The sequence below is a fragment of the Balaenoptera ricei genome, chromosome 15 (genome assembly GCF_028023285.1).
Source record: "Balaenoptera ricei isolate mBalRic1 chromosome 15, mBalRic1.hap2, whole genome shotgun sequence".
Classification (NCBI taxonomy): domain Eukaryota; kingdom Metazoa; phylum Chordata; class Mammalia; order Artiodactyla; family Balaenopteridae; genus Balaenoptera; species Balaenoptera ricei.
Genome location: NC_082653.1, coordinates 21,330,648 through 21,356,920, shown reverse-complemented (window position 1 = coordinate 21,356,920; position 26,273 = coordinate 21,330,648). Strand labels below are relative to the sequence as shown.

The window sequence follows — 26,273 nt, the reverse complement described above, 5'->3', positions numbered from 1 at the left end:
ATTTCTAATTAGACAGCCATAAGAGAATCAATAGAATGTTTAAAGTAAATGAGAATTAAGATCACTACACACAAAGTGCAGATATTAATGACTGTGGCTCTAATATCCAGTTAGAAATATGATGCCAAAATACCTCAGTTACAACTGCGATATTGACAAAAGTTATTCTAAGAAAATGTATTAAAACACAGACCTAGAGGGAAAAATTTTAAATGAAGTTATTAAGAGTTAAGAGATATAAAACATATGCATGTTATGTTCCTGAATCAGAAGATCATCCAGAAGAACAAGCTGATGAGATAGCTTATTTAAAAAAGAAAGAATGAGGAGCCTTTGTCCTATAAAGTGTATCATAGCATGCTGCAGGTCTACAGTTCCTTATCCATGATTTCAAAGTAAAAAATGAAAACTAGAAGTTCTTTTGTATGTTTGTATAAAATTCACTTAGTGGAAAAATCTGACCTGAATTGATGTGAGGCTATTTGTAGTCTTAACTTATTTCATAGTGTGAATACTCTTCTGTTTGACTGCAAAAATAGTAATGTTTTTGATGATAGGGTGTTGCCTCAACCCCTGTTAGGAATGTTACATAATGGACTAGAAGACCAGGCTCACGATCCTTGCTATTGTAGAGGAGAGTAATCCTTGCCGTCTCTGGGGGATGCTTTCCTGAAAAATATCGTGGATGGCCCAACCTGCTGGGCAAGATCAGGGTCTCAAAGAAGATAAGGGATGGGGGGAAACAAAACAAAAAATGCCTTAAAAAATTAATAGACTATTTTTTAAAGCAGTTTTAGATTTGCAGAACAATTGAGTAGAAAGTAGAGAGACCTCCCATATAACCTCTCTTCCTCCACACACATAGTTTCTCGTATTGTAACATCTTGCATCGTTGTGACACATCTGTAACAAGTGATGAACCAGTATGGGATGGATTATTAACTGAAGTCCGTAGTTTACATTAGAGTTCACTCTGTGTTGTACAATTCTGTGGGTTTTGACAAATGCGTAATAACATGTGTCCATCATTATAGCATTATACAGAATAGTTTCACTGCCCTAAAAGTCCAGTGTAATCTTCTTAGACATATTTCCTCCTCCTTCCCCCACCCAACCCCTGAGTTTTTACTGTCTCTACAGTTTTGCCTTTTCCAGAATGTCATATAGTTGGAATCATATACTATGTAGCCTCTTCAGATTGGCTTCTTTCACTTAGCAATTTGCATTTAAGTTTCCTCCATGTCTTTTTGTGACTTGATAGCACATTTCTTTTTATCATTGAATAATATTCCATTGTGTGGATGTATCACAGTCTACGTATCCATTCACCTACAGAAAGACACCTTGGTTGCTTGCAAGTTTTGGCCATTATGAATAAAGCTGCTGTAAACATTTGTGTGCAGGTTTTTGTGTAGACATGTTTTTAATTCATATGGGAAAATACCAAGTTATGTAATTGCTTCACTGTATGGTAAGACTGTGTTTAGCTTTGCAAGAAACTGCCAAATTGCCTCCCAGCATGGCTGTGCCATTTTGCATTAACACGGGCAATGAATAAGAATAAAATACATATAAAATTTTTTCCTAGAAAGCTTGATATTTTATAGAGAAAATAGGATTTTAAATTATATACATATTAAGATTTCAACTGTCTTTCAACAGAAAAAGGCAAATAAGAGAACTGGAAGGAAGTACACAAGCATGTTAAATAGTTTCTGTAGTTTGGGATTATCGTTGTGCTTATTGCTGCCACTTTATAATTTTTTTTTAACTTAATGTTTATTAAAACATGAGCAAGTATTGCCTTTATAATTAGAATGATGAAGAGAGATAATAATTTCTCCTTTCTTCCTTTGGCGATAGGAACCTGCAAATAGTCGTCTACCTCCTCACCTTATTGCACTTGACTCCATGATACCTGGATTTTTTGATGACATTGGGTATCTGGATCTCTTGCCATGTCGTCCCTTCGACACAGTTTTTATTTTCTATATGAAGCCAGGTCAGAAAACAAACCAGGAGGTAAGATTTCTGGATTTTGGGGGTAAATTTTTATGCTGTAAATTTTATAAACCCTTGAGGTAATTCTTACACCGGTTGAGTTTCCTTAGCTTTCTAGGGACTGAGTGTGACTAGAAAACAATAAGATTCTCTGAGGCCTCCTTTAGAATGGCTGAGACCTGCCTTCCCTAGCCACAGGGAAGATTTAGATTAATTTCCAGCTGCCAGCCAGTGGCCTGCGAGTTGAATTTGGCTTACTTATTGCATCTTGACTAAATTTTCAAGTTGTTTATTTTAAAGTTTCACTTCTGAAAAAAATTTTTAATTGGAAGAAAAGGAGAACTGGCTGTCAAATCAGTTTCCTGGCACTTAGAAGAACATGAAGGGACATGGGTGAACTAAACAGGTACACTTCTAAGGAGATGATGTGTTTAAGAGATGATATGTTTAAGAGATAATGGCCTGGCACCGATGCCCAGTGGATTGAGAAGTATTCGACGTAACACACCACATATTTTACCTTTATTAGGCCTCCAGATGGTCTTGCCATTGATTAACATTGTATGAACTACATCAGTGATCTATGGACTGGCTGCATCAAAAGTTACTTGGGAGAGCTTTTAAAAGTAGTAATTCCAGGATCTTATCTCTGCTGATCTGATAGAGAAGTTCTGGAGTAGGCTAAGAGAATCTTATGTTTTAAGAGATTCCCCAGATGATGTTGATACAACTACCCCTCTCCCCATCTCATTTTTAATTTGTAGAGGATTTCTCCTTTTTCTTCCTTTAGCATTGGGTTTTCAACAGAAGCACTGTTGCTATTTTGGGCCAGATAATTCCTTGTTATGGGAGCTGTTCTATAGAATAGGACATATAGCAGCATCTTTGGCCTCTACTCACTAGATCCCAGCGGTGCCCCACCAGTTGTGATATCAAAAATGTCTCCAGACATTGCCACATGTCCCCTGGAGAGCAAAATCACCCCCATGAGAACCACTGTTTTAGAACAAGGGACTTATCTTTCTGAAGCCCAGGAATTAAGTTTGGTACTTGGTAAAGAGGAGAGACCCTTCTGGTCACTTCATTTTTTTCTGGAATGGTTGCATTCTCTTCTTTGGACTAAGAGAAGGATGTTTTCCCACTCATTAATTATTGAATTTTTAATAGGTTTATACTTTTTATAGCATTTGTCAAGATTTGTAAGTAAATAATCACATACCTGTGTAATGTTTTTCACTAATCAGACTCTGTGAAGGTGGGGACTTAGTGTTTTTTGTTTACTTTTAGTAAACATGTCTAGCTCAATAATTATTTTGCTAGGGAGGGAGCTAAAGGACTTTCTTGTATTATCTCACCTAATCTTCACAACCATCATTATTACTCACTTTACAGATGAAGAAACTGAAGCAGTGGGGTTAAGAAACTTGCCCAAGGCCCAGCCAGGATTTGAACCCAAACCTATCTAACTTGGAAGCATGCGTTTTTAACTACAGTGATATATATAGTCCCCAGTTTATTCTAAGCTTGGGCTTGACTTATCAGACACTTCAAAGTGAATCGATTTTTATGAAGCTTATTTTGATACGCTCTTTTGTTTCCTTCATTATATCTGATGATTGTTATGTATTTCAGATTTTAAAGAATGTGGAGTCTTCCAGAAATGTTCAGCCACATTTCCTAGAATTTTTGCTCTCCCTTGGCTGGGCGGTAGATGTGGGCAGACACCCTGGCTGGACTGGGCATGTTTCCACTAGTTGGTCTATTAACAGTTGCGATGATGGTGAAGGACCTGAACAAGGTAAAACTCATATGTTCATTTGTTTTTTCTTGTTTTGTTACTCTTGACTCTTCCCCCTTTACTATTAGTTTGTAGTCTTAAAAAAAACAAGCAGAGGTATAGAATGGAAAAGCCTCTTTCCTCTAATCCTCACAGGAGGTCACTTAATAATTGTATAGTCTTCCAGACATTTTCTGTTAATATGGGGAATACTTATGTATATGTATATATAAATGAATGTATATGTTATATACATATATAATGACAGAGTTAATTAATATAAAATTAATGGCCTAATTATCACAAGGTTAATAAGTTCCTTTTTTGGAGTGTGAGTGAACAAATTCCATTTTCTATAACAATATTATAATAGATTATAGCAAACAGTACAGTTTCCTAACAAGTGTATTTTGTCTAATAAATATAGTTTTCTATTAACAGGTGTGTTTTTTAGACTTTGTGGCTGTCATTTAAGTTACATTCTTGAGATATTATATAAAAATCTTTGTAGTAAACAGCTGACTATCTCTGAGAGATTCATGCCCATCTCTGCAAATCCTCCTGAGGAACTGTAATCAGGATAACAAGTACCAGAGCAAGTATAAGTTTAAACTTAAGGCCTTTGCCCCACCTGGCTAGTGCTTTTTGTTCTGGGGGCTCTTGAAATCACTGGAAAGTTAATAATACCTTTCTCAAGTGGGTAATGCCTATGTCCGTGCTTTGAATTAGCAGAGTTTTTCTGTCAACAAGATTATACTCTCTCAAGGTTTCCCATTGAATATCATTGTGACTTGAGACTTGTAATTTTTTCTACTTTCAACCAAGGTTGAATCAAAGTATTTGAGGATATGCTCTAATTTTAGTTGCCACATAACCTTTAATATGTGCTTGAGTGTATTTATAGACTAAGTTCTCATAAGTAGAATTGATAAAGGATTAAGTTTGATAAATGTATCAGCTGGATGCTTAAGGTTGCAGGTAATAGAAAACCCAACCCAAATTGGCTTAGATTTTGAAGGTCATTTATTGCCTCATATAACTGAAAATTCCAGAGATTAGTGTACATTTTTTGTTGCCATTTGATCAGCAGTCCTGTTCTATTTCTCTGCAGTTTTCCTTTAGCTCTGTTTTCCATGTGTTGGCTTTGTCCCAGCCTGGCTTTCCTCATAGTGCAAATAAGGCAGTTCTAGGCTTTACATTCACATACCACACTAGTCTGAAGAGGAGAGATTAGCTGAGTCTCAGAACCTCCCTTCTCCCCAAATCCTGAGATACGCAGTGATTGGACCACCCTGAGCCTGTCGCTGTAGCAAGAGAGATGGAATGATCCTGGTAGAAATAAACAAGGTAGAGGAGGGGAGGGTGGAGTGGATGTTGGGGCAGTAACCACAGTGTGTACTGCAGTAGACACAAGTGCCTGCCCAGCATCTAAACCGGGAGTCAGCAACTACAGCCCATGCCTGTTTTTGTAAATAAAGTTTTATTGGATCTCAGCCACGCTTCTTCATGTATTATCTGACTGCTTTCATGCTACAACGGCAGACTTAAGTAGTCGTGACAGAGACCATATGGCATGCAAAGCCTTATTTACTATCTGATCCTTCGCAGAAAAAGTTTGCTAACCTCTGGTCTAAACTTCTGTTTGCCACATCCTCACCAATTCAGGTGTCTTCCGGTCTGTTAGATGAGGAATTTTCTATTTTTAATTATGATTGAGTTTCAGCATCTTCTCATATTTTTATTTCTTACCTGAGAACTACTTGTTCATTTCCTCTTCCCAGTTTTTTGTCAGGTTGTTGATCTTTTATGTATTAAGGGCAGGGCATTGTGTTCATTTTAATTGAAAACTATACTAGCTCTCAGGAGTGTTACTTTTGTTAATTCAATCTTGCTGGCTTAGAGCAGATACTATTACTAAACTGCCTGTACACTTTCATATTATATCACTGATCACTGGAGAAAGTGGAACAGAAGCAAAGCTGAGGAGCAGTAGAGAGAGACCAGGGACAGGAAATGCCTTGAAAGCAAGAGTACACACACGCAGGCATCTGTCCCCCTTCCCTTCAGAGGGACTGTGGTAGTCTTCTCCCTTTTGATTACTGTTACCTCTTCCAAAAAGACTGTTCCCTAAATCTGCCTTATACAGATGAGCTAAAGGTCCTGCTAATCAAAAGTGGTCTGATTTAGAGTAGTTTCAGAAAGTATGAAATTAAGATTTTATGATTTAAAGTTAGTGTACGTGCACCACAACTACTGAGCCTGCACGCCACAACTACTGAGCCCGTGTGACACAACTACTGAAGCCCGTATGCCTAGAGCCCATGCTCCACAACAAAGGGAAGCCACCACAATGAGAAGCCCGTGCACTGCAACGAAGAGTAGCCCCCGCTCGCTGCAACTAGAGAAAGCCCGCACGCAGCAACGAAGACCCAGCACAGCCAAAAATGAATAAATAAAATAAATTTTAAAAAAATACGACTTCTAATTTAAAAAATAAAGTTAGTATAAAGACATTTAATGAACATTTATGGTTTATTCTTCTTACACATTAATTGGTTCATGTTGAAAATGTACCTTCTATTTATTATCACTTTATTAACCAGTTAAAATTTCATGAAGCAGGATGATATTGGTTTTCCCCACTTTTTAGAGCAGTAATGTAGTGTTTCTCATTCCTAGATGAAGTGATTTCCTCTGAAGATGCTGGGGCTAGCATTTTCAACGGACAGAAGAAGGTGCTGTATTATGCTGATGCCCTTACGGAAATAGCTTTTGTGGTTCCTTCTTCTGTGGAGTCCTTAAGTAAGGGCATTTTTTTGTATGGAACTATTTTTGTATTCACTGGTTTGTGCAGTAGTATTGCATTGGGGGAGATTCTGAAGCCATCTAAGACATTCTTCAGCTTCGAAGGCATGATAGCTTTTAGATTATGCAGAGGTACAGGATGTTATCCCCTCTTAACTAAAGGAAAGTAGTTAAAAACAAGAAGACTGGCCCTCTAATAATAATTTTTAAATAAAGGAGATCCACTTTGGCCCATTTTTTAACTTTTTTTAATCTGATTAATACATAGAAGCCCTGTTTTCCAGTTTATTCATTTCTTTCTCTAATTATGAGTAAGCCCTCACCTGCTTCCTTGTTTCCATGTGAGAGCCTTTATATGGAACCCCAGCGAATACTGCAATTGGAAGGCTCTCATGATGGCATCTGGCTGATCTTCTAACACTGAGGAGGAGAAACTTCAGCCTAGAAAAGGTGGTGATTAAGCCTGTTCTTCTCAAGGATCAGGAGTGATCATTACTTCTCAGTCTGAATTCTTAGTCTTATTTTGCCTAGAACCTTTGCTTCCTGCAAATTAAACTCATTTCTTTGTGCCTGACCAGGCAGTAGGTGGAAAACTTCAGCTTCTTCATTGAGACCATCCATAGGATAGAATGCTGCACATCACACTTGGATGATCTCATCTCTAGGCTAATGACTTGTTGTGTACCCTAGCCTACCTAGGCAGCCTCCTAACCTTTGTATTTGGACCCTTAATTTTGCACTCTAGGCCCCTCTCTGTCTCTTACTCTGGGGCCAGTTGTGTCCCTGGCAGGAGGGGCCTTCCATGGTCTAGGTCAGTGTCTTAGCAGCTGTTTGCCTTCATGTCAAGGCTGTGATCTACCACCTGAATTCCAGAAGCCAGGCCCCATCTGTCCTCTATGAACTGAGTCCCTGCCTGGTGTCTCTGGCCCAGCCTGTTTGCACCAGCTCAGTAGAGCCAGAGCCAGCAAATTACGGCACACAGGCAAAATTCAGAACACTAAGAATGGTATTTACATTTTTAAAGGGTTGTAAATAAAATACAAAGAAGAATATGCAGTAGAGACCTGTATAGCCAGCAAAGCCTGAAATATTTATTACCTGATCCTTTGCAGAAAAACTTTGCCAACCCTTGCTGTAGAAGCAATGCTTTGCTTAAGTGACTTAGGTTGGAGTGTTAGCATAACTAGTTTAATAAACACGTTTGCTCTAAAGAAGTAGTAGGTATTATAATTATTTTTTTTCTTTACACTATAGCTGATTCGTTGGAAAGTAACATCTCAGACCAAGATAGTGATTCAAATATGGATCTTATGCCAGGAATTCTGAAACAGCCATCCCTGACGCTTGAGCTTTTCCCTAATCACACAGACAATCTTAATTCCTCACAGAGGGTAAGTCACTTTGTTGATAAACCTCCAAAAATTTGTAGTGAAATGGAAGTAATTATAGAATCGCACCTGAAAAGCTTTTAACTTTAACCCAGAGAGTAATTATAGCAGTACTGGTTCATTAGTATCTTAATTTTTTTTAATCAAATTCTTATGATTTTCTTTTTTTCAGCTTGCAACAAATATTTAATTTTAATTCAGCCTTTGTTGTTTTCCTTGGTTTAGCCATTTCAGTTCCATGCTCGGTTCTTTCACCCATTCCGTCTCAAGCCTAGGTTTTTATTTGGTCCCTAAAATATCCACTAATGGTACAACAGTTACTATACATTTCATAGCATTAATCATGCAAAATTCAACTTAAGTCTGACAACATACAGATGATAGCATTTTGAAGAATCACCCAGTGTTTGAATAAATGCACTGAGTGAGGCAACACAGCAGCTACTACAAGAAGACAGCATTTTACTTTTATCCTTTTTTCTTACCTTTTCAGATGTTATGTCTTATCTGTGTCCTCCCCTCATGTTATGTCTTAATCCTTACTGGAAAGTGACCAAGTAAGTGATAACAAGAGTACAGGATCAGTTTATAGGTGTAAGAAAATTGATTTAGAACAAATAATAAAAAAGACGAAGTGTAGTGTAAACTTTTCTGAAGCCCTTCTTCCATTGTAAAGGGGTTTAATTTGGCTCTTTCTACACTTAAAATTACTTTTAACGTAAGTATTTGCTTAAAAGAATATGGGAGAGGTTCACCTTTAAAATTGATTTAGGAAAAAAAGTTAACTTACACAAAACTCTCTGAAGTAGACTGATTTTGAAAATCATGAGTTGCTACCTTTAAAAAGGTTTCACAGGGCTTCCCTGGTGGCGCAGTGGTTGAGAACCTGCCTACTAATGCAGGAGACACGGGTTCGAGCCCTGGTCTGGGAAGATCCCACATGCCGCGGAGCAACTAGGCCCGTGAGCCACAATTACTGAGCCTGTGCGTCTGGAGCCCGTGCTCCGCAACAAGAGAGGTCGCAACAGTGAGAGGCCCGCGCACCGCGATGAAGAGTGGCCCCCGCTCGCCGCAACTAGAGAAAGCCCTCGCACAGAAACGAAGACCCAACACAGCCAAAAATAAATAAATAAATAAATAAATAAATAAATAAATAAATAAATAAATATTTAAAAAAAAAAAAAAAAGGTTTCACAGAACACAGTTTGGAGAAGAACAAGTCAGGTAATGCAGAATTTTAGTCAGGTCTAATAGTCAGGGATTGCTACTCATTTTCTGAATGCCAACGTGGTTACGATCAGAAGGGAACTTCCTCAACCTGAAACAGAACTCTACTAGAAACCTGCAGCTAACATTATACTTACACATTATTCTGAAAGCTTTCCCCCCAAATGGAGGCAAGGATGTTTGCTCTCACTACTTCTATTCACAAGATAGTAGAGGTTTTATGCAGGGAAATAAGAAAAAGAAATAAAACACATAAAGCTTGGTTATTTCTTAAAATCCAAAGAATGACAACTCTTAAAGCACCATGCTTTTATATACCACATACTTTGCAGACTACTAACAAACTTAAGGAAAGAAAAATCATATCATTGTATCAGTAGATACAGGAAAAGCTGTTGACAAGAATTCAACACTGAAAGGATCCCCAGGCAAATCAGTGATGTTGCTATGATGGAAAAATCGTACTGCTTTCTGACCATAGAGATAGACTCAGATCCTTTTTAAGCACCCATTAAGACATTGCATCAAATTTTATTTTTATAACTATAATTGTTTAGTGTTCCTTATCTTTTTTTCATTTGAAGTTTCTAGACCTTCATTTCCTTGTTCTAGTTTGAGACTTGATAAACAGAGGAACCAAAGAAGGGCTTTTCTGCAAACATATTTTATACTTTTTTCCAGAAGTGACTTCCCATGACGTGATCCTTATTTCACTGGGTAGCTTGATGAATGTATGGTTGTAGTTTTATTAAGCCAGTGTTTTTTATTTGTTTGTTTTTCTTCCCCTCTTCTGCTTTTCTCTGCCTCATATAGCTCAGTCCCAGCTCCAGAATGAAGAAGCTGCCTCAGGGGCGCCCTGTGCCTCCCCTTGGACCTGAGACAAGAGTTTCTGTAGTCTGGGTGGAACGCTATGATGATATAGGTACTGTGTAAGGACTTTGTCCATAAATAAGATTATAATAGGATGACGATGACTTGTTAAATGTCTAAAGGGAGTGGCAGCATAGGCCCTATATGGTGGCCAAGAGCTGGGACTGGAGTTCAGCAAGCCTGGATTTCATTAAGCCTTAGGTCACTCATCTGTTAAATGAGTGATCAAGCACTTATTTCATAGTTGTGAAGATTTGATGAGACTCATGGTTACAAAAAGCCTTTAGCTCTTCTTGGTATGACAGTTACTGGTTTGTGGCCACTTGGTCCCACTGCATGTAGCCCCCAGTTACCCCAGAACCTCTGGAAAGGAGAAGGGGGAACACCTCCCTCACCCTCTTTCCACAGACCCTACTGTCTTATTTTAGTGTAAAGACTAATTTGTCCTTAGGGATTCTGCTATGGATATGTTTCTCATGATTTTTATGTAAGCTGCATAAGAACATTAGAAATGTGTATTTATCCTAGAATCTCATCCAGCTCAGAGTTTATAAGGAAGTTGTGATAGTTGCTTTCCAGAACTTCTAAAGCTATTTCCAAGCCCTCCAAGACTATAGATTATGTTCTGTAAAAACTCTCTGCTTTAGATGAACTTACCTAAAATATGTCTTAAGGGAGAATTTTTTTTTTTAATTTGTGAAGAATAGTTAGGATTATATATTTTAGGATAGTGCAGTCCATATATTTGTTGCCCGCTATGTGAAGAGATTAGGAAAATAGGTTTCCTAGGAGGGAGATATTAATTGTAATGCTATGATTTTCTTCCAGAAAACTTTCCCCTCTCAGACCTGATGACAGAAATCAGTACTGGTGTGGAAACTACTGCAAACAGTAGCACTTCTCTGAGGTACGCTCTTCACTTGCTTGAAGTTTATCAGCATTGTGTTTAAGCGTAGAGAAACCTATTTTTTACAATATGTTGATTGCAGTTTAATTAAGAGATAAAGACTTTAATGAAACAAAAGGGATGAAGGCAGTAAGAAGTAAACATAATTAGGGGAAAAGAATCAGAGAGAAGTTTGTAGATTAATGCACAAGGTGATCAAATTAGCAAGGATTTTTAAATGGCATAATTAATTGCTGTTTAAATTTATCTGAGGGAAAAAGAAAGACGGAGAAGTGGAGGCAATTAAGTATTAATGAAGGCTGATAATAGAGTAGCAATATTAGATAGAAATAATGGAATTAAATTGGTCAAAACATTCTGGATAGATAGCAGTTAAAACATCCTCATCACATAGGAGCTATTTAATGGAAAAATATTTCTAAGTAAAACGTAATACTAACTTTATTATAATATTAAGATTTTTATTTTAACTTTTCATGCACAAAAAGGATAAAAACAGAATAATATGATTCTAGGAATAGTAAGAATGTATCTGTGCAGCTTTTACTGTTTCAAAGCTTTTTGCTTGCTTGTCTTTGGTTTAAACAAATAATTTATATCAAGCTAAACTTGATATTTTAACTTTGAATAAGTTCCTTCTGTTTCCATGATCTGGTTTGTATTGCACGTGAGATGAATTTAGATTACTGTTGTAGAAATGAAGTCAGTAAAGGTGGTTTATTTTGACATTATCATATTAAATTTCTAGAATAGGGCAAGTCATTCTTAAAACTTCCATGTTTGTTTTGGTTTTTTTTGGCCACACCGCGTGGCATGCGGGATCTTATTGACAGTTCCCCGACCAAGGATCGGAACCCGTGCTCCCAGCAGTGGAAGCATGGAGTCTTAACTACTGGACTGCCAGGGAAGTCCCCATGTTTTTTATGCTAAAGTATTTTAAAGCAAATTACAGATTTTCTAACATTCTAAATATGCACCTCTGAAGATTAAGAACACTTTTCAAATAGATAAAGATAACATTATCACAGTAATAAAGTTAGTAGCAATTCCTTAATTTCATCTAGTAGCCAGCTCACATTCAAATTTCTCCATTTTCCCTAAAATAGTCTTTATAGCTGGTTTGTTTAAACCAGCATCCATTTCATCCATCTGGTGTTAATTCCTACAGTCTCTCTTAATACAGAACAGTCCTGTTTTTCTTTTTTTCGTCCATGACAGTGACTTGCTGAAGAGACCAGGATAGATTTCATGAGGGGTACTTTTCTAGAACTAGTTTGGAAGAGAACTTTTAAGTCTCTTGTACTGTTTGTTGTTGTTTTAATCTTTTTAGGTCAAAAGTTGTAATATGATTGGACTGTAAAATTTGTGTTTTACTAGTAGTTTAGCAAAGTTCAGAATTTGTCTTGGGGACAGAATTAGTATAGGATTGGTTTTTATTAAATGTCTTAAAATATTGACTCACTGTCCCTTTGGCCAAAATCACTTTAGAAAGAAAGCTCATTGTGTTGCAAAACAAAAACAAACCAAAACCCTGGCATATAGCATCGAAGAGTAACATGGGTACCTCTAGATGCATTGGCATAGCCCCGACACATGATGTGCAATTCAGTCTTCTAAAGGTATGGTTGCTGACCTTGGCAGCTGTGTTACCTGTTCAGAGACTTTGAGGGCTTTGACTGTGATAAGATTCAGCCATTTATCACCTCTGCTGAGGAGGACACTTGCAACTGACCCAGACTAAGGTCCTCCCGACCTCTTTCCCCAGCCCCTAAAAAAAAATCATATCAGGGATTCCCATAGTGAGCCTAAAGTGTATTCCCACTTCTGCTCTGAGGTGCCAGCATTGACTGTGGTGGAATTCCCTGCCCTCTGGCCAGCCGCACTTTTGTTCCCTACAAGAAGGAGGAACTAAGTAAAAGTCCCATGGCTGGTTGCTATTGATGGTTCCCCACCATACATTTTTCTGGCCTTTCCTTCCACCCCGTGTCCCCAGTGGTTTTCTAAGCACAATTTTTAGCCCCTTTTTTGGTCAGCTTCAAAAGTCCAACCCCAGTGATAGGTAATTAGGGTCAGGTGTTGGTGTGGGGAGCTTCACCATGGGCTCCCAGAAAGAAGATTCTGAGCAGACTGATCACTTGTCTCTTCTCAAATACTGCCTGGCAGTAAGTCCCCTTGGTATTCTTATATTACACATGGGGGACTTCAGCTCTTGAATATCTGGGGTAAAAAGAGTTTTTTCTTTTCTTAAGATCTACTGCTCTTGAAAAAGAAGTTCCTGTCATCTTCATCCACCCTTTAAACACTGGATTATTCCGGATTAAAATTCAAGGAGCCACTGGAAAATTTAACATGGTCATCCCTCTTGTGGATGGGATGATTGTCAGTAGGCGAGCACTCGGTAAGCTTCATATGTGGCTGAAGGATTGAATTTTCTTTTCATTTCTTTTTTTAAAAATAAATTTATTTATTTATTTATTTTTGGCTGTTTTGGGTCTTCGTTGCTGTGCGTGGGCTTTCTCTAGTTGCAGCAAGCAGGGGCCACTCTTTGTTGTGGTGAGTGGGTTTCTCACTGCAGTGGCTCCTCTTGTTGTGGAGCACAGGCTATAGGCGCGCGGGCTTCAGTAGTTGTGGCACACGGGCTCTAGAGCACAGGCTCAGTAGTTGTGGCGCACGGGCTTAGTTGCTCCGCGGCATGTGGGATCTTCCCGGACCAGGGATCAAACTCGTGTCCCCTGCATTGGCAGGCGTATTCTTAACCACTACGCCACCAGGGAAGTCCCATTGAGTTTTCTATTTTTTTTTCTTTTTTTTTTTTTTTTATTTAACATTTTCATGAACCAAAAAGAAGTATAAATAAGGAAATGGTGATATTACTTAGTAGGTCCCACATGTAGAAAATCCTGTGGCTCTTGTTAAAAGGAAGCATGTTTGGTTCTGTTTTGAAGTGTGCTTAATCTGCTAAGTATGAGCACAACTATAATTCACAAACTTCCAGTCCTGGAAAACGAGCATAGTTGTTTACAGTCCAGGGCAGGAAATGGGTTGTCAGGCTAGATTTTGTTTTTCCATGTCATTGTGTGTTTCTTCTGACAGTTTTATCTTAGTAAAGCTCTGTCTCTCTGGGGACAAGGAGTTTTGCAAATGGAATGAAATAGTTTGAGTTTGCAGAGAATAGTTCACTTGAATACTGATAGTTCACCTAGCTGACTAAAACCCTCTGTTTTCAAGGTTTTCTGGTGAGGCAGACTGTAATTAACATTTGTAGAAGAAAGAGACTGGAAAGTGACTCCTACAGTCCACCACATGTCCGCCGGAAACAGAAGATCACCGACATTGTCAACAAGTACCGGAACAAGCAGTTGGAGCCAGAGTTTTATACTTCACTTTTTCAGGAGGTTGGACTCAAGAACTGTAGTTCTTAGACCACTGTCTGTCTAGGACTATTGAACTCTAGTTTGGAGCTATAATATCAAAGCAAAACAATTTGATAGGTGATCACTGTAACAATAAAACAAATCACTCCCCAAGAGCTTACTGTTTAATCACCAGAATAGAAGAGACACATTATAAACCCATCTGAGAGAAGACTTTTCGGCTTTTTAGTGAAATTGGCTCCCAGACACAATCATATTCCTGCTGGTAATGATGATATACGTTTTAGCCATAAACTTTCTTTTAAAAGTGGCAATTTTAGTTAAATATAAGCCTTTTGAGGAGAAAGGCTTTTATGCATCTCAGTTAAACATGTGCATTGGTAGTTTCAAATTTGCAAATTAGAAGTTGAAGATAGTTTTATACCTCACTTTTTAGGAGGTTGTGCTCAAAAGTAAAATCTGTCTCAGAATCTTCCAGGACATTTAAAGACTCGTGTTGATAGCATGGAGGAGAAGGAAGGAAACCTCAACTTTCTGCTCACTCGTAGGTCCATTTGTCATCCAGCTGTCATCCAAATGTCATACTGACGGGAAAGAACTTAAGTGTTTTTTTGCTCAGATAAGAAGTCTGAGATTAAAATATTTCATAGTCTCTCTCCACATTTCAAAAAGTTACTCTCATCACTGCAAAGGGTCTGTCTGAAGGCCTCAGTTTCTGGGCAGCCCAGGAACAGATCTAAAATGGAAGCATGGCCCAGTCCTTTAATGAGGATACAAATGGAGTTTGTGGAGTTAAGTTAGAAGACGGCTTTGATGCCTCCACTCTCTCCGTTATTGTCTAGTTCCGTGACATTATGACAGGTTAACCATTTGTAATTCCTTGGTAATTTCTTGGTTAAATATTAAGAAATATAAATTCACAGCAAAGGTTAAACATTATTTGGTTTCATCCATTGTCTCTTATTTCAGGACCAAGCAGGAAACTGCAGTAGTTTATGAAGGATTCTAATTTGGGGTTCAGGAAATAGCCTCTCAACGCTACTAATTCAGATCTCTCCCAGAGAGCTACTAGATTTCATCATAATTGACAGACATTAGTGACCACCTCCTTGGGTGGCTTGCTTTTAGAAATGGCTGTTGTCATATTTTCTGGACTTTGCTGGCTGAAGGCACAACAAATCCCTGCCCGGGTTTTTGAAATACTTCTGTTACCTCGCTGCTACTTTTCTGCCAGGGATAAATGTTTTGAGGTGGCCAGACCCAGAACCTCCTTACAAGGATTCCTGTTACAGTGCTAGCATATACACTGCTCATTTCTCCTATTCTTGTGTGCTTTCTTCTTTATTAAGATTATTTTATGTTAAGAAAATAAGTGACATTTAAAAGTCCAAAGAGGAGTGATCACAGTTGTATAAGGGGTGATTTCCCACTTGAACTCTGATGTCAGTAGATTCTGTAGGTCAGGCCTACAGTGGTCTGTTTGGTTTGATGTTTTGGTAGTTTAATTAGAGGGTGGGGAATAGTATAGGACTTAATTCCCTGTGCAGATATTTCTATTCCAGAAGTACATGTTGATATCTGTGAGCAAGAAACGGCATAGCAGCTCTTGGTTTTAAGTTTGCCGTACCTTTTTCTTCATGTTTGTTTTAAGCTCAGGTAAAAGTAACCTCCTCCTTCTATGACTCCAGTTTCCATTCAGGGTATAATATTATTCAGTAATTGATTTTCTTTTTAATCTGGGCAATAAATTGATGTTTCCAGATGGTAGCATGGGGGAGGGGGTTGTATGATTAGCACGTTCTACCCTAAAAATGTTTTAGTAGCTCAGCAGGTGTAAAGTGAGGTTTAACAACTTTCATGGAAATTCCAGATTGACATTTCATGGGAAAAAATAGGCCCTTGTTCTGATGGATGTGGACAAAGAAGGCTATAAATTAATGTGCAACTTATAACATTCCAGAGGTTAAAAATAACTGATGTAGGTGTACCTCTTCAGTGTGACTCTTCAGATAACACTTTTACCTTTGGCATAGTTCTGCTGTCAGCAGAATGTACGGTGGTGTGTGTGTTGGGGTGGCCTTCCTGTTGCTTCAGTTTGCTCTAATTTCTGACAACTCTTTGTAATTCTAATGGCTTTGATAAGTCAGTGAACAACCATGTTGAATGCATTTATGATCTGGGAGACTTTGTGGTCCCCCAGGGAAGGAGGGATGGATTTAGGACTGTGCTGCTCCCAAAGGCATGAAACCCCAGTGTGTACGGCACAGAGTGTGGGGTACACGTACCTCGTCAGGTACTCCTTCTGCTCAAAACCACATCTACCTAAAAAGGGAGTGTGGTGAGGACCCTTGGACCTTTCACTAGTGTGGGTTTGAGTTCATGGTCACTAAGTTCTCTCAACTGCCTTTGTAAAAGTCACGTTGAGTACAGTAATGCCAGAGGAGCATATTTAGTCCCTAATAATAATCTTTAGTAGTCCACTTGATAAATTTGCTAACATAGGTTCAGAACCTTTGGGGGGAAGCCAGGACCACTTTGGTCTTTGGCTTAAACAGTTTAGTTGCTGCATGTGACAGGACCAGGGTGTGGATGAGTGTGACATTTGTTGACAAGGAAAGCGTTACCCAGGGGACAGAGGCAGGTAGCCCCTCGTAGTCCCTTCTCACATTTGGGGGATAGGGGCTCTCTCCCCCTCTCTGACTGGGAGCACTGAGGACAGAGAGGAGGGCTTTTGCCTTTTCCCGTTCAGCCGGCTCTCTTTTGTCCAGTGCTTCCTCCTAAGACCCCCTCCTGTCCGTTGGCCCTTTGACCTGGATAGTTACATGGTGGTTTGACCCCCTCCCGTCCTGGCAATATATACACAACATGCATGCATGCTGTCCTCCATTTCCAGGTCTTCAGGTCCCCTGAGGCCGCCCATTCTCCTCTGGACTCATTTATAAAAACAAAATACCTACATCTTTGGCCAGTAATGTCAGTTCCCTACAGGTTGTGTGTGTGAGGCCTTCATGAGTGGTTACTTCCTGTATAAACTGAGGAAGCGTTTGTCAGACTCTGCAGAGTGATTTTTAGAGAAGCAGTGTCTTCAAGAGTATTTATTTATATTGGAAGGTGGAATTTTACCCAAAGAAAGTGGCAGTCAGCCTTGCTCAAAGACATGTAGATGGTAAAAAATGTATCGGAGGTAATTTGACACTCCTGCTGGTAGTTCTCCATTCAGCATTTTAAAACCCGTTCAGGTTATATCTTCCTAAAAAGAATTGATTTATATGTTTACATGAAATGGTAAGTTGCGTTAGGTGGTCTGTTTTAGGGATTTCCATGACAGCCTCTTTTCCCGAGATGGAGAGATTGGAGGTAATCCACCTGTTCAATGTGGAATCAAACTGTGGGTTCTCAGTAGCTAAAGAAGCCATGTACTGTATAGTGTTTTTCTCGGAGTATCAACTCATGTTTTTCAGATGCTTTTCTTTTTTTAATGGTGAGGGAAAGGTATAATTTGGGATTCCACAGTGCCTTGCATACAGTAGGCGCCCAATAAATATTTGTTGAAGCAAACCAAGTTTCCCAAGTCCTTATCTCTTGCAGTGACCAAGAACATCTTTCTCCTCTGAAGGGCTTGGCAGTTGTGGCTAAAAAATAAGCAGTATCATTATTTGCTTGAAATCATATACACAATTTGTATGAATTTTGGTATGTTGCCAAGACATGATCTTTTTCTTATTGTATTTTCTGTAAATATTTCTGGCACTGAACTGTAAAGTAAAGGCGAAATGTAAATATGAAGGTGTCCTGTGTACCCTCGCCTCCTGTGTTTCCTCTTCGTCAGTTAGGGAAGAAGGCCCAGAGGCTTGTTTGTATTTATGCAACCCCTTTGTCCAGAAGAAACCCATGGAATATTGAATGTAATACATTTAGTCAATTAAATTTTAAGGAGATTCTTATCTAAAAATGTCATGTGTGCTTTTGGTTTGCCTCTGGCATGGGTGTGCTTCATAATTTAGATCAGTAGGTTTTCACCCTGGTTTTGTAGAGTATCATGAAATACTCAAAATTTGATAAATTTAAAAAGAAAATTATTTGGCCTTCTAGGCTGGAAGGAGCTTGTGTAACTAAGGCACTGCCAGCAGAGACCCACCTTACAGAGGCTAGCAATTGCTGAGCGGCTGGCTGGCTCTCTGTGTCCTGGGAACAGAAATGCCAGCTGAGCTCCCTGCCTGCAGAAGATCTGAGCTCTGCCAGGGCTGGCCAATCAGGAAAGCAGAGATGCAGGGGGAGGTCCTCCCGCTGCCCACTGGCCCTTTGAGTAGGGTCTTGGCTGCAGAAGGTTCCATGGGGCCAGATTAACACCTAATGCCTAGGTCACACGTGGGGGGTGGTGGTACCACTTGAGCAAACAGCTGTGGTGCATGACTCTGCCAAGAGCCACCCCTCCAGCCTGGCACTGACTCCACGTGACAATGCGTGACCCCCCAAACTGCAACTGGAAGCCAGGGCTGCGAGTTGCCTCCCCTGCAGGTGTGTGTCCACACCTGCTTGCCTCCTCACCACAGGACCTGCTGCTGGGTTCTGGTGGCCAGGGGGGCTTAGCCCTGGGCTGACTGCACGGTGGCCCTGTTTTGGGGTCTGGCAAGGATATGTGTGTTCGAGCCTTTCTCAGCTGTGCTGCTCAGCTCTTTCTGACCCCAGCCCCTTCAGAACCCAGTGCCAAGGGACTTCCCTGGTGGTCCAGTGGCTAAGACTCCGTGCTCCCAATGCATGGGCTCAGGTTCGATCCCTGGTCAGGGAAATGGATCCTGCATGCCCCAACTAAGAGTTCGCATGCTGCAACTAAAGATCCTGCGGGCCACATTTACGACTGGCACAGCCAAAAACGAACAAACAAACAACAGTGCCAAGAAATCACCCCAACCCAGACCACCCAGCTCTTGGTCTTGGCCCCTGGGCCCTGAGTGGCACAGCTTGCCAGGCTACTGTGTTTCATGGATGCACATTCTAATACCATCTGCCCTGACCCTCCTCTGCTGGGGACTCGGGTCATTCCACAGCGGGGCTAAGACTCCCTTTAAACACACTGGCCCTGCAAACCCCAGCTGTCCCCGCCCCCATTTTTACTGTGGCTGGACCCCTCTTACCCTTCTCCCTGGGCCAGTGTCTTCCTCTAAGGGGGTCCTTCCACTCCATGTCTCCCCTAGGTCTACCACCCACTTCCTACAGCTGCTCCCCCAGCCTGGAACGGGGTCTACCTGACTTTCCAACCTATGCTCCACGAGATGCCGTGGTCTCAAAAGCAAGTCGGCCTCAGACTGGTTGCCCATTGATGCGTGGAGTCCGAGCCTCACCCCCTGGAGGTTCTGACTCAGCAGAGCAGGGTGAGCATGCCAATCGGCATGTCTCATAAGTACCGTCCAGCCCCCTCCGCCCCTCTGCTGGCAGTGGCTGAGGCAGGTGGGCCAGCTGGAGAATACCACGCTTCTGCCTTCCTGCCCTCCACAAGCAGCAGCCGCTCTTCGTGTGGACTTCCCGCACCCACCAGGCTCCCAGCCTGGCCAGAGTCTCCCTCCAGCTTAGGGGCTCTCAGGCCCTGGGAGGTCCAGCGCCTCCTTCCTGTCGTGGGACCTGACGTGGAGATTTACTGACTACTCCATAATGAAGGAATGACAGAGGCGAGGGGGAGAGAGAAGCTCGGCATTTGGGGGTGTCTTGCCCACTTGGGAGATAAAGGAACAAGGTTAAAGTCTTAGAAACTCTTCACTGAAAACCCTAATAAGGAGAGATGCAGAAGCTTCCAGATTAAATAACAGTCATTTACTGAGGGCCTTGCTGGCTCCAGAAGGAATATGTGACCTCAGATATATGAACACCCACCTGGGGGCAATTTGTATCCACTTTTCTAACTTTTAGCAGCTTGGTGAGGTAAGGATTATTTCCGTTCTGCAAGAGGGTCGGGGAGGTGTCACGTGAACCCACAGCATCTTATGAGGATTCAAACCCAGGCCTGGAAGCCTGGGCTTTTGTTCTCAGTCAGATTGTCCCACTACCCCTGCTTCTGCCCACTCGTCCAAAACAGCTCTCTCTTCAGCTGCCTGAAGGACCTTGTGGTTTCCTTATTACGTCACCCGTTCAGTCACAATTGGGCTGAGAGCGGAGCGTGGCTCGGCCCGCCAGGTCCCCGGGGCATCCCTGCCAGCCCAGCCCAGGCCGGCCTGGCCTAGCCACACACACACCATGAAGTACCCTCTGGTGCCGCTGGTGAACGAGCTGACGTTTTCTTTCCTGGTGTTCTGGCTCTGTCTGCCCGTGGCTTTGCTGTTGTTCTTGCTGATCGTCTGGCTACACTTCTTACTCAGCCAAGGTGAGCTGCCCAGGTCGGGCCCTAATCCTGGAGGCCGGGCAGGACTTGGGATAGGGTGGGAGTCCCAAAACAACTGCCGAGAGAGGGTTGTCCTTCAGGCAGAGGGGTTTCCTGCTGGCTCCGAGTTGACAAGCAGTCACCTGCAAGAGAAAGCATTGACTTGGGGTAGTTTAGCGTTTCTTAACCTGAAGTCCCAGAGTGAATCCTGAGTTTGGAAAACAATATGTATGTGTGCACATCTGTCCCTTCAGGGCCACTGCTAGCATATAAGGTCTTTGGTACATATGAAATTATTGTGAATGTGATTGCGAATTTAGTTAAGATATTCTAGATAGAAGATAAAACAATTTATTACTTTTGCACTATAATATAAATATATTTGTGGTAAAATAAACTTGGAGCAGAAATGTACTTGGAATTGGTCATCGTGTATACAGAATTCATATTATTTCTGAAGAAGCAGTAGTCATGTACCACCGGTAATAGAAGCTATTATTATCAAAATGTGTATGTAAACTATATATATATACACAGAATAATGGAACTATAATTTTTGTGTGAAATATGGTGTCAAATGTAAAATGTATGTTTCAGCATGGCAGTAAATGCTTTCTGTTTTTGTGACCAATCATTAATTTAGAAGGAATTGAATCTTTATAATAAATAAATAAACAAATAAATAAATACACACACAAAAAGGTGTCCCTTCAGGGCCACAGCTAGCACATAAGGTCTTTGGTACAAATCAGAAAGAGGTGGCCCCTCTGGGCAGATGAATTAGTAAAAGATGTCCCTTCCTGTGAATGCAGCCAGGGCACAAGGCTCGGTGAGCAGAGCACGGGCTGGCTTTCAGCCCCTCTCGGCCCTCAGCCCTGTGCTTTTGCAGTCAACACCCAGTTCGATGGGTACAGCAGCCTTCAGCATTTAGCAGGTGCCCAGAGACCACTCACACAGTTTCCTGCCCAGACCACACATCAGGGAGGATCTGGGTTTCTGTGGGACGCAGGATCACGGAAGCTGACCGACATCTGTCCTGAACTCAGCATGCCACCCAGAGGAGTGGGAGGCAGGGCGAAGCAGGCCTGAGAGAGGCTGGAAGCGGTGGGCCGGTGGGGACGGGGGACAGCCTGGCCACGTGGCAGGAATGACACTCTGCTCCTCAGGTGTCCCGTCTCCCCCGGCACTCCCGTCACCTAGGGCCCTCTTCCTGGGCACTGCTTGACCTCCCACCTCCTGCTCAGCAGCCCCATGACCTTTGACCACCTGGGCAGGGAGGGCACTGAGTGTGCTGCCAGCTCTGCTCAGATGGTGCTCAGACAAGCTGAGCAGTTCACCCCCAACTTGCCCCATGATCTCACATGTAGGAGCTGGCAATTGTGCAATTGTTAGGAGTTCCTGGCGAGAGCTTCCAGAAAACATTTGTTTAAAGTGTGTTCTTCTGTTCCCAGGGTGGACGGCAGCCCTCCCTGAGGGCCAGTGTTGGGTAGGAGGCAGAGCCCTTGCCTGCAGTGGCTATAAAATCCCGTTTCTCCAGAGTCTAGGGGATGCGGGCCGGGTTTCAGCTTTGCCCCTTAATCATTCATAACAATAGCTTTTTTGAACACTGTGCTAGGCCTTGTGCTAAACACTTGGTGTACCTTATTTCATTTAATCCTCAGACTAACCCTGTGAAATAATCCTTATCGTACAAGTGAGGAAACTGAGGTTTGGAGAGAAGTTACCTCCAAGGCCACACCCTTAAGAGTGCCGACTGTCCAGTGTCTCACCTGGGCTCTGACACCTACCAGCTGTGTGACTTGGGACAAATCCTCTCTGAGCCCCAGTTTTCTCACCTACAAAATGGAGATAATAATGGTCCCTACCCTTTGGGGCTGTGGAGAGATGCATGTCAGGGGCAGGGTACCTGTACACACACGGCACATAGCAGGTGCTTGGAAGCTGAGAAATAATCCAGGCAGTGTCGGTTTTATCAAGGTAGGAGGAAGTGTAGGCGTGGCTTTGGATGGCTTTTCCGGAAGGTGGGACACCTTCCCTGAGGTCCAAGGCACTAATCTCCTCCAATTCGTTCTCCTTGGAGGCCCATCTCTAAGCCATCCACAACCTGCCCTGTCCGACCCCCCTCTCAGACTTTCTCCTGAGAGGCTGTTTACCCACCGACGTCTCACGCGGCAGTTTGAAACAGGTCCTTTTGTTGATTTTGCATTGAAGAGAAACTGTCCTTGAAGTGAGGCAAGCAGCCCTCCCTCAGGGTCCCCGTCTTCTTGGAAATCTCAGTATTACTGTGTTCTGTCTTTGTGCTGAGAACTGGCTCAAACCCAGGGTCTGGACCTGCCAGGGTTTGGGGGGCTGGGGCTCGGGACACCCTGGCCTGGGGTTTTCTATTCTGCCATGGATCTCTTGATTGGAATAATTCTGGCCTGGAATCCAGTATGAACAGCCATCAAGAGGAGCTCTGATTCCCCCCTCCCCACCCCAACCTGGCCTGGCTCAGCAGGGCGGTTTCAGAGCCCAGAAGGCAGAAGGTTGAGCAGCAAGTGCCACGTGGCCCACGAGGATGTGAGGATGCCAATGAGCTTTTCCAAGTGGAGGCTCGAGCAAGTGGAGAGAAGGAGGGAGCTGCCTGGTGAGATGGGTGCAGAGGCAAGAAAAGATGGTTGGCAGCTGAGCCCTGGAGAAGCCGGCCAGGGAGGGCGATGCTGGTCCCCAGCCTGACATAGGAGGGGACGATGAAGACTCCGAATTCCCTGCCTTTGGACAAGGGCCCCCATGGAACCACACGGGACTGTGGAGCCGGGACCTGCTTTTGCGTCCAGCGCTGCCACCTCCCAGCGGCAGGAAAACATACACGTGTTATTAGATGGGTACCTGAGCTTGCTAACACGGCATATCTCGGGAAGGCAAGGTGAGAAAAGAGGGGGAAGGGGGAGATTCTTATTTTTCTGAGTATACTCAAGTTGTTTCACTGGTTACAGAGAAGTAGAGGAGGTTGAAGACAGCCCCTCAGATTTCAGACCAAGAAAAGGCCGAGGGAGTTTCCTGGTGGTCTAGTGGTTAGGATTCGGTGCTTTCACCACCGGGGCCTGGGTTTGATCCCTGGTGGGGGGCTTTGGGGTGGAGAAGGGGATGTTCTTATTTTTAAGAAAGGGATTCTACCATATACTTCTCTGCAACTTTCTTGTAATATACCATAGACATCCAGCAAGTTAAAAGATACAGATCTAATGCGGGTGTTTTAAAAGCCTCATGACATGCCACACGTGAGTGTGCCACACTTCATCACCCAGACCTCTCATGATGGACACACACACGGTTTCCAGGGTATTTTAGTGTGTGTGTGCGCATGTGTGTGTTTCACCATAAAACAGTGCTGTACGGGACACCATTGGACACATATACTCAGACATTTGTTAATGAATGAACTGGTGGACGGATGGATGAACAGGTGGGTGGGTGGGCTTGTGTCTCCTCAGTGTCCCCTCCTGGACCATGCTCAATACAGGTAGGTCATTTGCTCACCCCTAGGGTCCTTCCTCTTCTAGAAGTGGATGTGTCATGGGCCAACCTTCTTTCTTGGTCCCTGGTCATCATTCAAGGCCCTAAAGTCTTCCTGAGGTCTTGGGGCTGTCTCATCTGCCAGGATTCTGCCTTGGCCCCCTGGCCTCAGATAAAGCTTCAGGGGATGCCTGGGCCCGGCAGGGGGCTCCTTTAGCATCGAAAATAGGAGCTAGGATGTGACCACCGAAGAGGCCTTGTCTTGTCCCTCCACAGATTCAGAGGAAAATGACTCAGATGTTTGCTTTGATTGGGAGCCCTGGAGCAAAGGCCCCGCCAAGTTTTGCCAGAAGACACCCCAAAGCCAAGAGGAGGAGAGGCCCTGCTAGTGAGCCTATTCTGCCAGGTGAGGCCCCTCTAAGAGGTGGGGGCTGGAAACAGGAGCCTCAGGGCTGCCCAAAGCCTAGGGCGGCTGCCATGTTGGAGCTCTTCTCCCTCTACCATGTTGGAAATCTTGCTGTCTCTGCCATGTCAGAGAACCTTCTGCCTTACTGTGTGGGAGACCTGTTTTTGCCACGTTAGAGGACCAGTCACCTCTGCCGTGAAGAGTTTCTTTACAAAGGCCCCCCTACCCATTATCTCTAGGACCTCACCTCCCATCACCCTCCTTAGGCTCTTTGCACTGGCTGTTCCCTCTGCCTGGAACCCTTCTCCCCACACATGCCTCACCTCGAAGGGTTCTGCTCAGATGTCACTTTTTCAGTGACAGCCACCCACCCTCCTTAATACTGTAATCTCTTCCCCACTCTGACTCTGTTCTACGTTTTCTTTTGCCATAGCACTTATTACCCCTGACATGCTCGATAACTGATGTCACCAAAGCATCTATAGCAATGCCTGACACACAATGGAGGCTCCACAGATATCTGTAAAAGGAAGGAGAAAGACATGATAACAGTAGTAATAGTAATAATAATGGCTGATATCCACTGAGTGTTTAATAGGTACCAGAGCCCGTGCCAAACATTCACAAGCTCATTTACGGAAGTCCTACGGAGAAGATATTATTCTTATCTTCATTTTACAAATGGGAATTCAGAGCGTCAGTGCAGTTAAATAATGTGCCCAAGTATCAGAGCTCTATCCTCACTGAACAGCGAGGATACCTCATCCATCCCAACGGGATTAAAGGCCATTTCTATGCCAGTGACTCCAAATGTATCTCACTCTAATCTCCCTTCTGAGCTCTATTATCTGTCCCCTCGATGCCTTTCCATGGCTAGAATGGGATTCTTAATTCCCTTTGCTACCCAACAAAGCAAAACACAGCACCCGATCTTCTGCCAGCTGGTCCCCATCTCCATGAACATCACTGCCGTTGGTTGGTCTAGTTGCTTGAGCCGCAAGCCCGGGAGTCAGCCGTCATGCTTTTCTTTTCCTCCCATCCACGTCCAGTCCATCAGCAAGTCCTAAATGCCATCTCTCATGCGTCCACTTCTCTCTGTCCCCAGGGCCACCATGGCCTGCCCTACCCCAAGGTCTGCCCGTACGTCTCACTCTTGGAGCCCCTGCCTGTCCGAGTGGAGAAAGGAGGTGGTGGCGAGAAGCAAGGACCCTCACTTAACCTCAGTCACACTGACCTTGTCAGGTCATGACCTTGACAGTTAAGAGCCCTTTCCCCGGAAAACACACGCTTGGACACGCACTCAGAGTTTTGTGCTCAGGACCAGGTTCACAGGTTGTCACCTGTGCAGTCCCACAAGGTCACATGTTCAGAAGAGCCTCGTGCTTCATTTAATGTTCTGCTGTCGCTGTCTTGAAATTCTTAATTTTTTTTTTTTTTCTTTTGGCTGTGCCACGTGGTTTGTGGGATCTTAGTTCCATAACCAGGGATCGAACCCTGGCCCTTGGCAGTGAAAGCCCAGAGTCCTAACCACTGAACCACAAGGGAATTCCCTTGAAATTCTTAGTTTTTGAACAAGGGGACCCACATTGTTCATTTTTTTAATGGGCCCCACAAATCACATAGCCCATCCTGTTTGCGTACAATTAATGGGGTAAGAAAAGGAGATATTCG

General features: G+C 42.7%; 2 protein-coding genes across 5 annotated transcripts in view; both read left to right on the top strand.

Annotated features, from left to right (window-relative positions):
* Window positions 1-18,301, top strand: part of RALGAPB (Ral GTPase activating protein non-catalytic subunit beta) — a 106,713-nt gene extending 88,412 nt beyond the window's left edge. For all 4 annotated transcript variants that reach the window (XM_059896342.1, XM_059896341.1, XM_059896340.1 and 1 more), the window contains 8 exons: window positions 1,864-2,022; window positions 3,634-3,799; window positions 6,458-6,580; window positions 7,838-7,974; window positions 10,012-10,120; window positions 10,897-10,975; window positions 13,225-13,373; window positions 14,204-18,301. In XM_059896342.1, coding sequence (XP_059752325.1) covers window positions 1,864-2,022; window positions 3,634-3,799; window positions 6,458-6,580; window positions 7,838-7,974; window positions 10,012-10,120; window positions 10,897-10,975; window positions 13,225-13,373; window positions 14,204-14,397 — 1,116 coding nt within the window. In that variant the 3' untranslated portion in view covers window positions 14,398-18,301. The remainder of the gene's footprint in view (window positions 1-1,863; window positions 2,023-3,633; window positions 3,800-6,457; window positions 6,581-7,837; window positions 7,975-10,011; window positions 10,121-10,896; window positions 10,976-13,224; window positions 13,374-14,203) is intronic.
* Window positions 18,302-20,577: 2,276 nt separating this feature from the next.
* On the top strand, window positions 20,578-24,585 carry ADIG (adipogenin). The gene is made up of 2 exons (XM_059898287.1): window positions 20,578-20,704; window positions 24,473-24,585. The coding sequence occupies exons 1-2, from the start codon at window positions 20,578-20,580 to the stop codon at window positions 24,583-24,585; spliced, it is 240 nt and encodes a 79-aa protein (XP_059754270.1).
* Window positions 24,586-26,273: the final 1,688 nt, after the last annotated feature.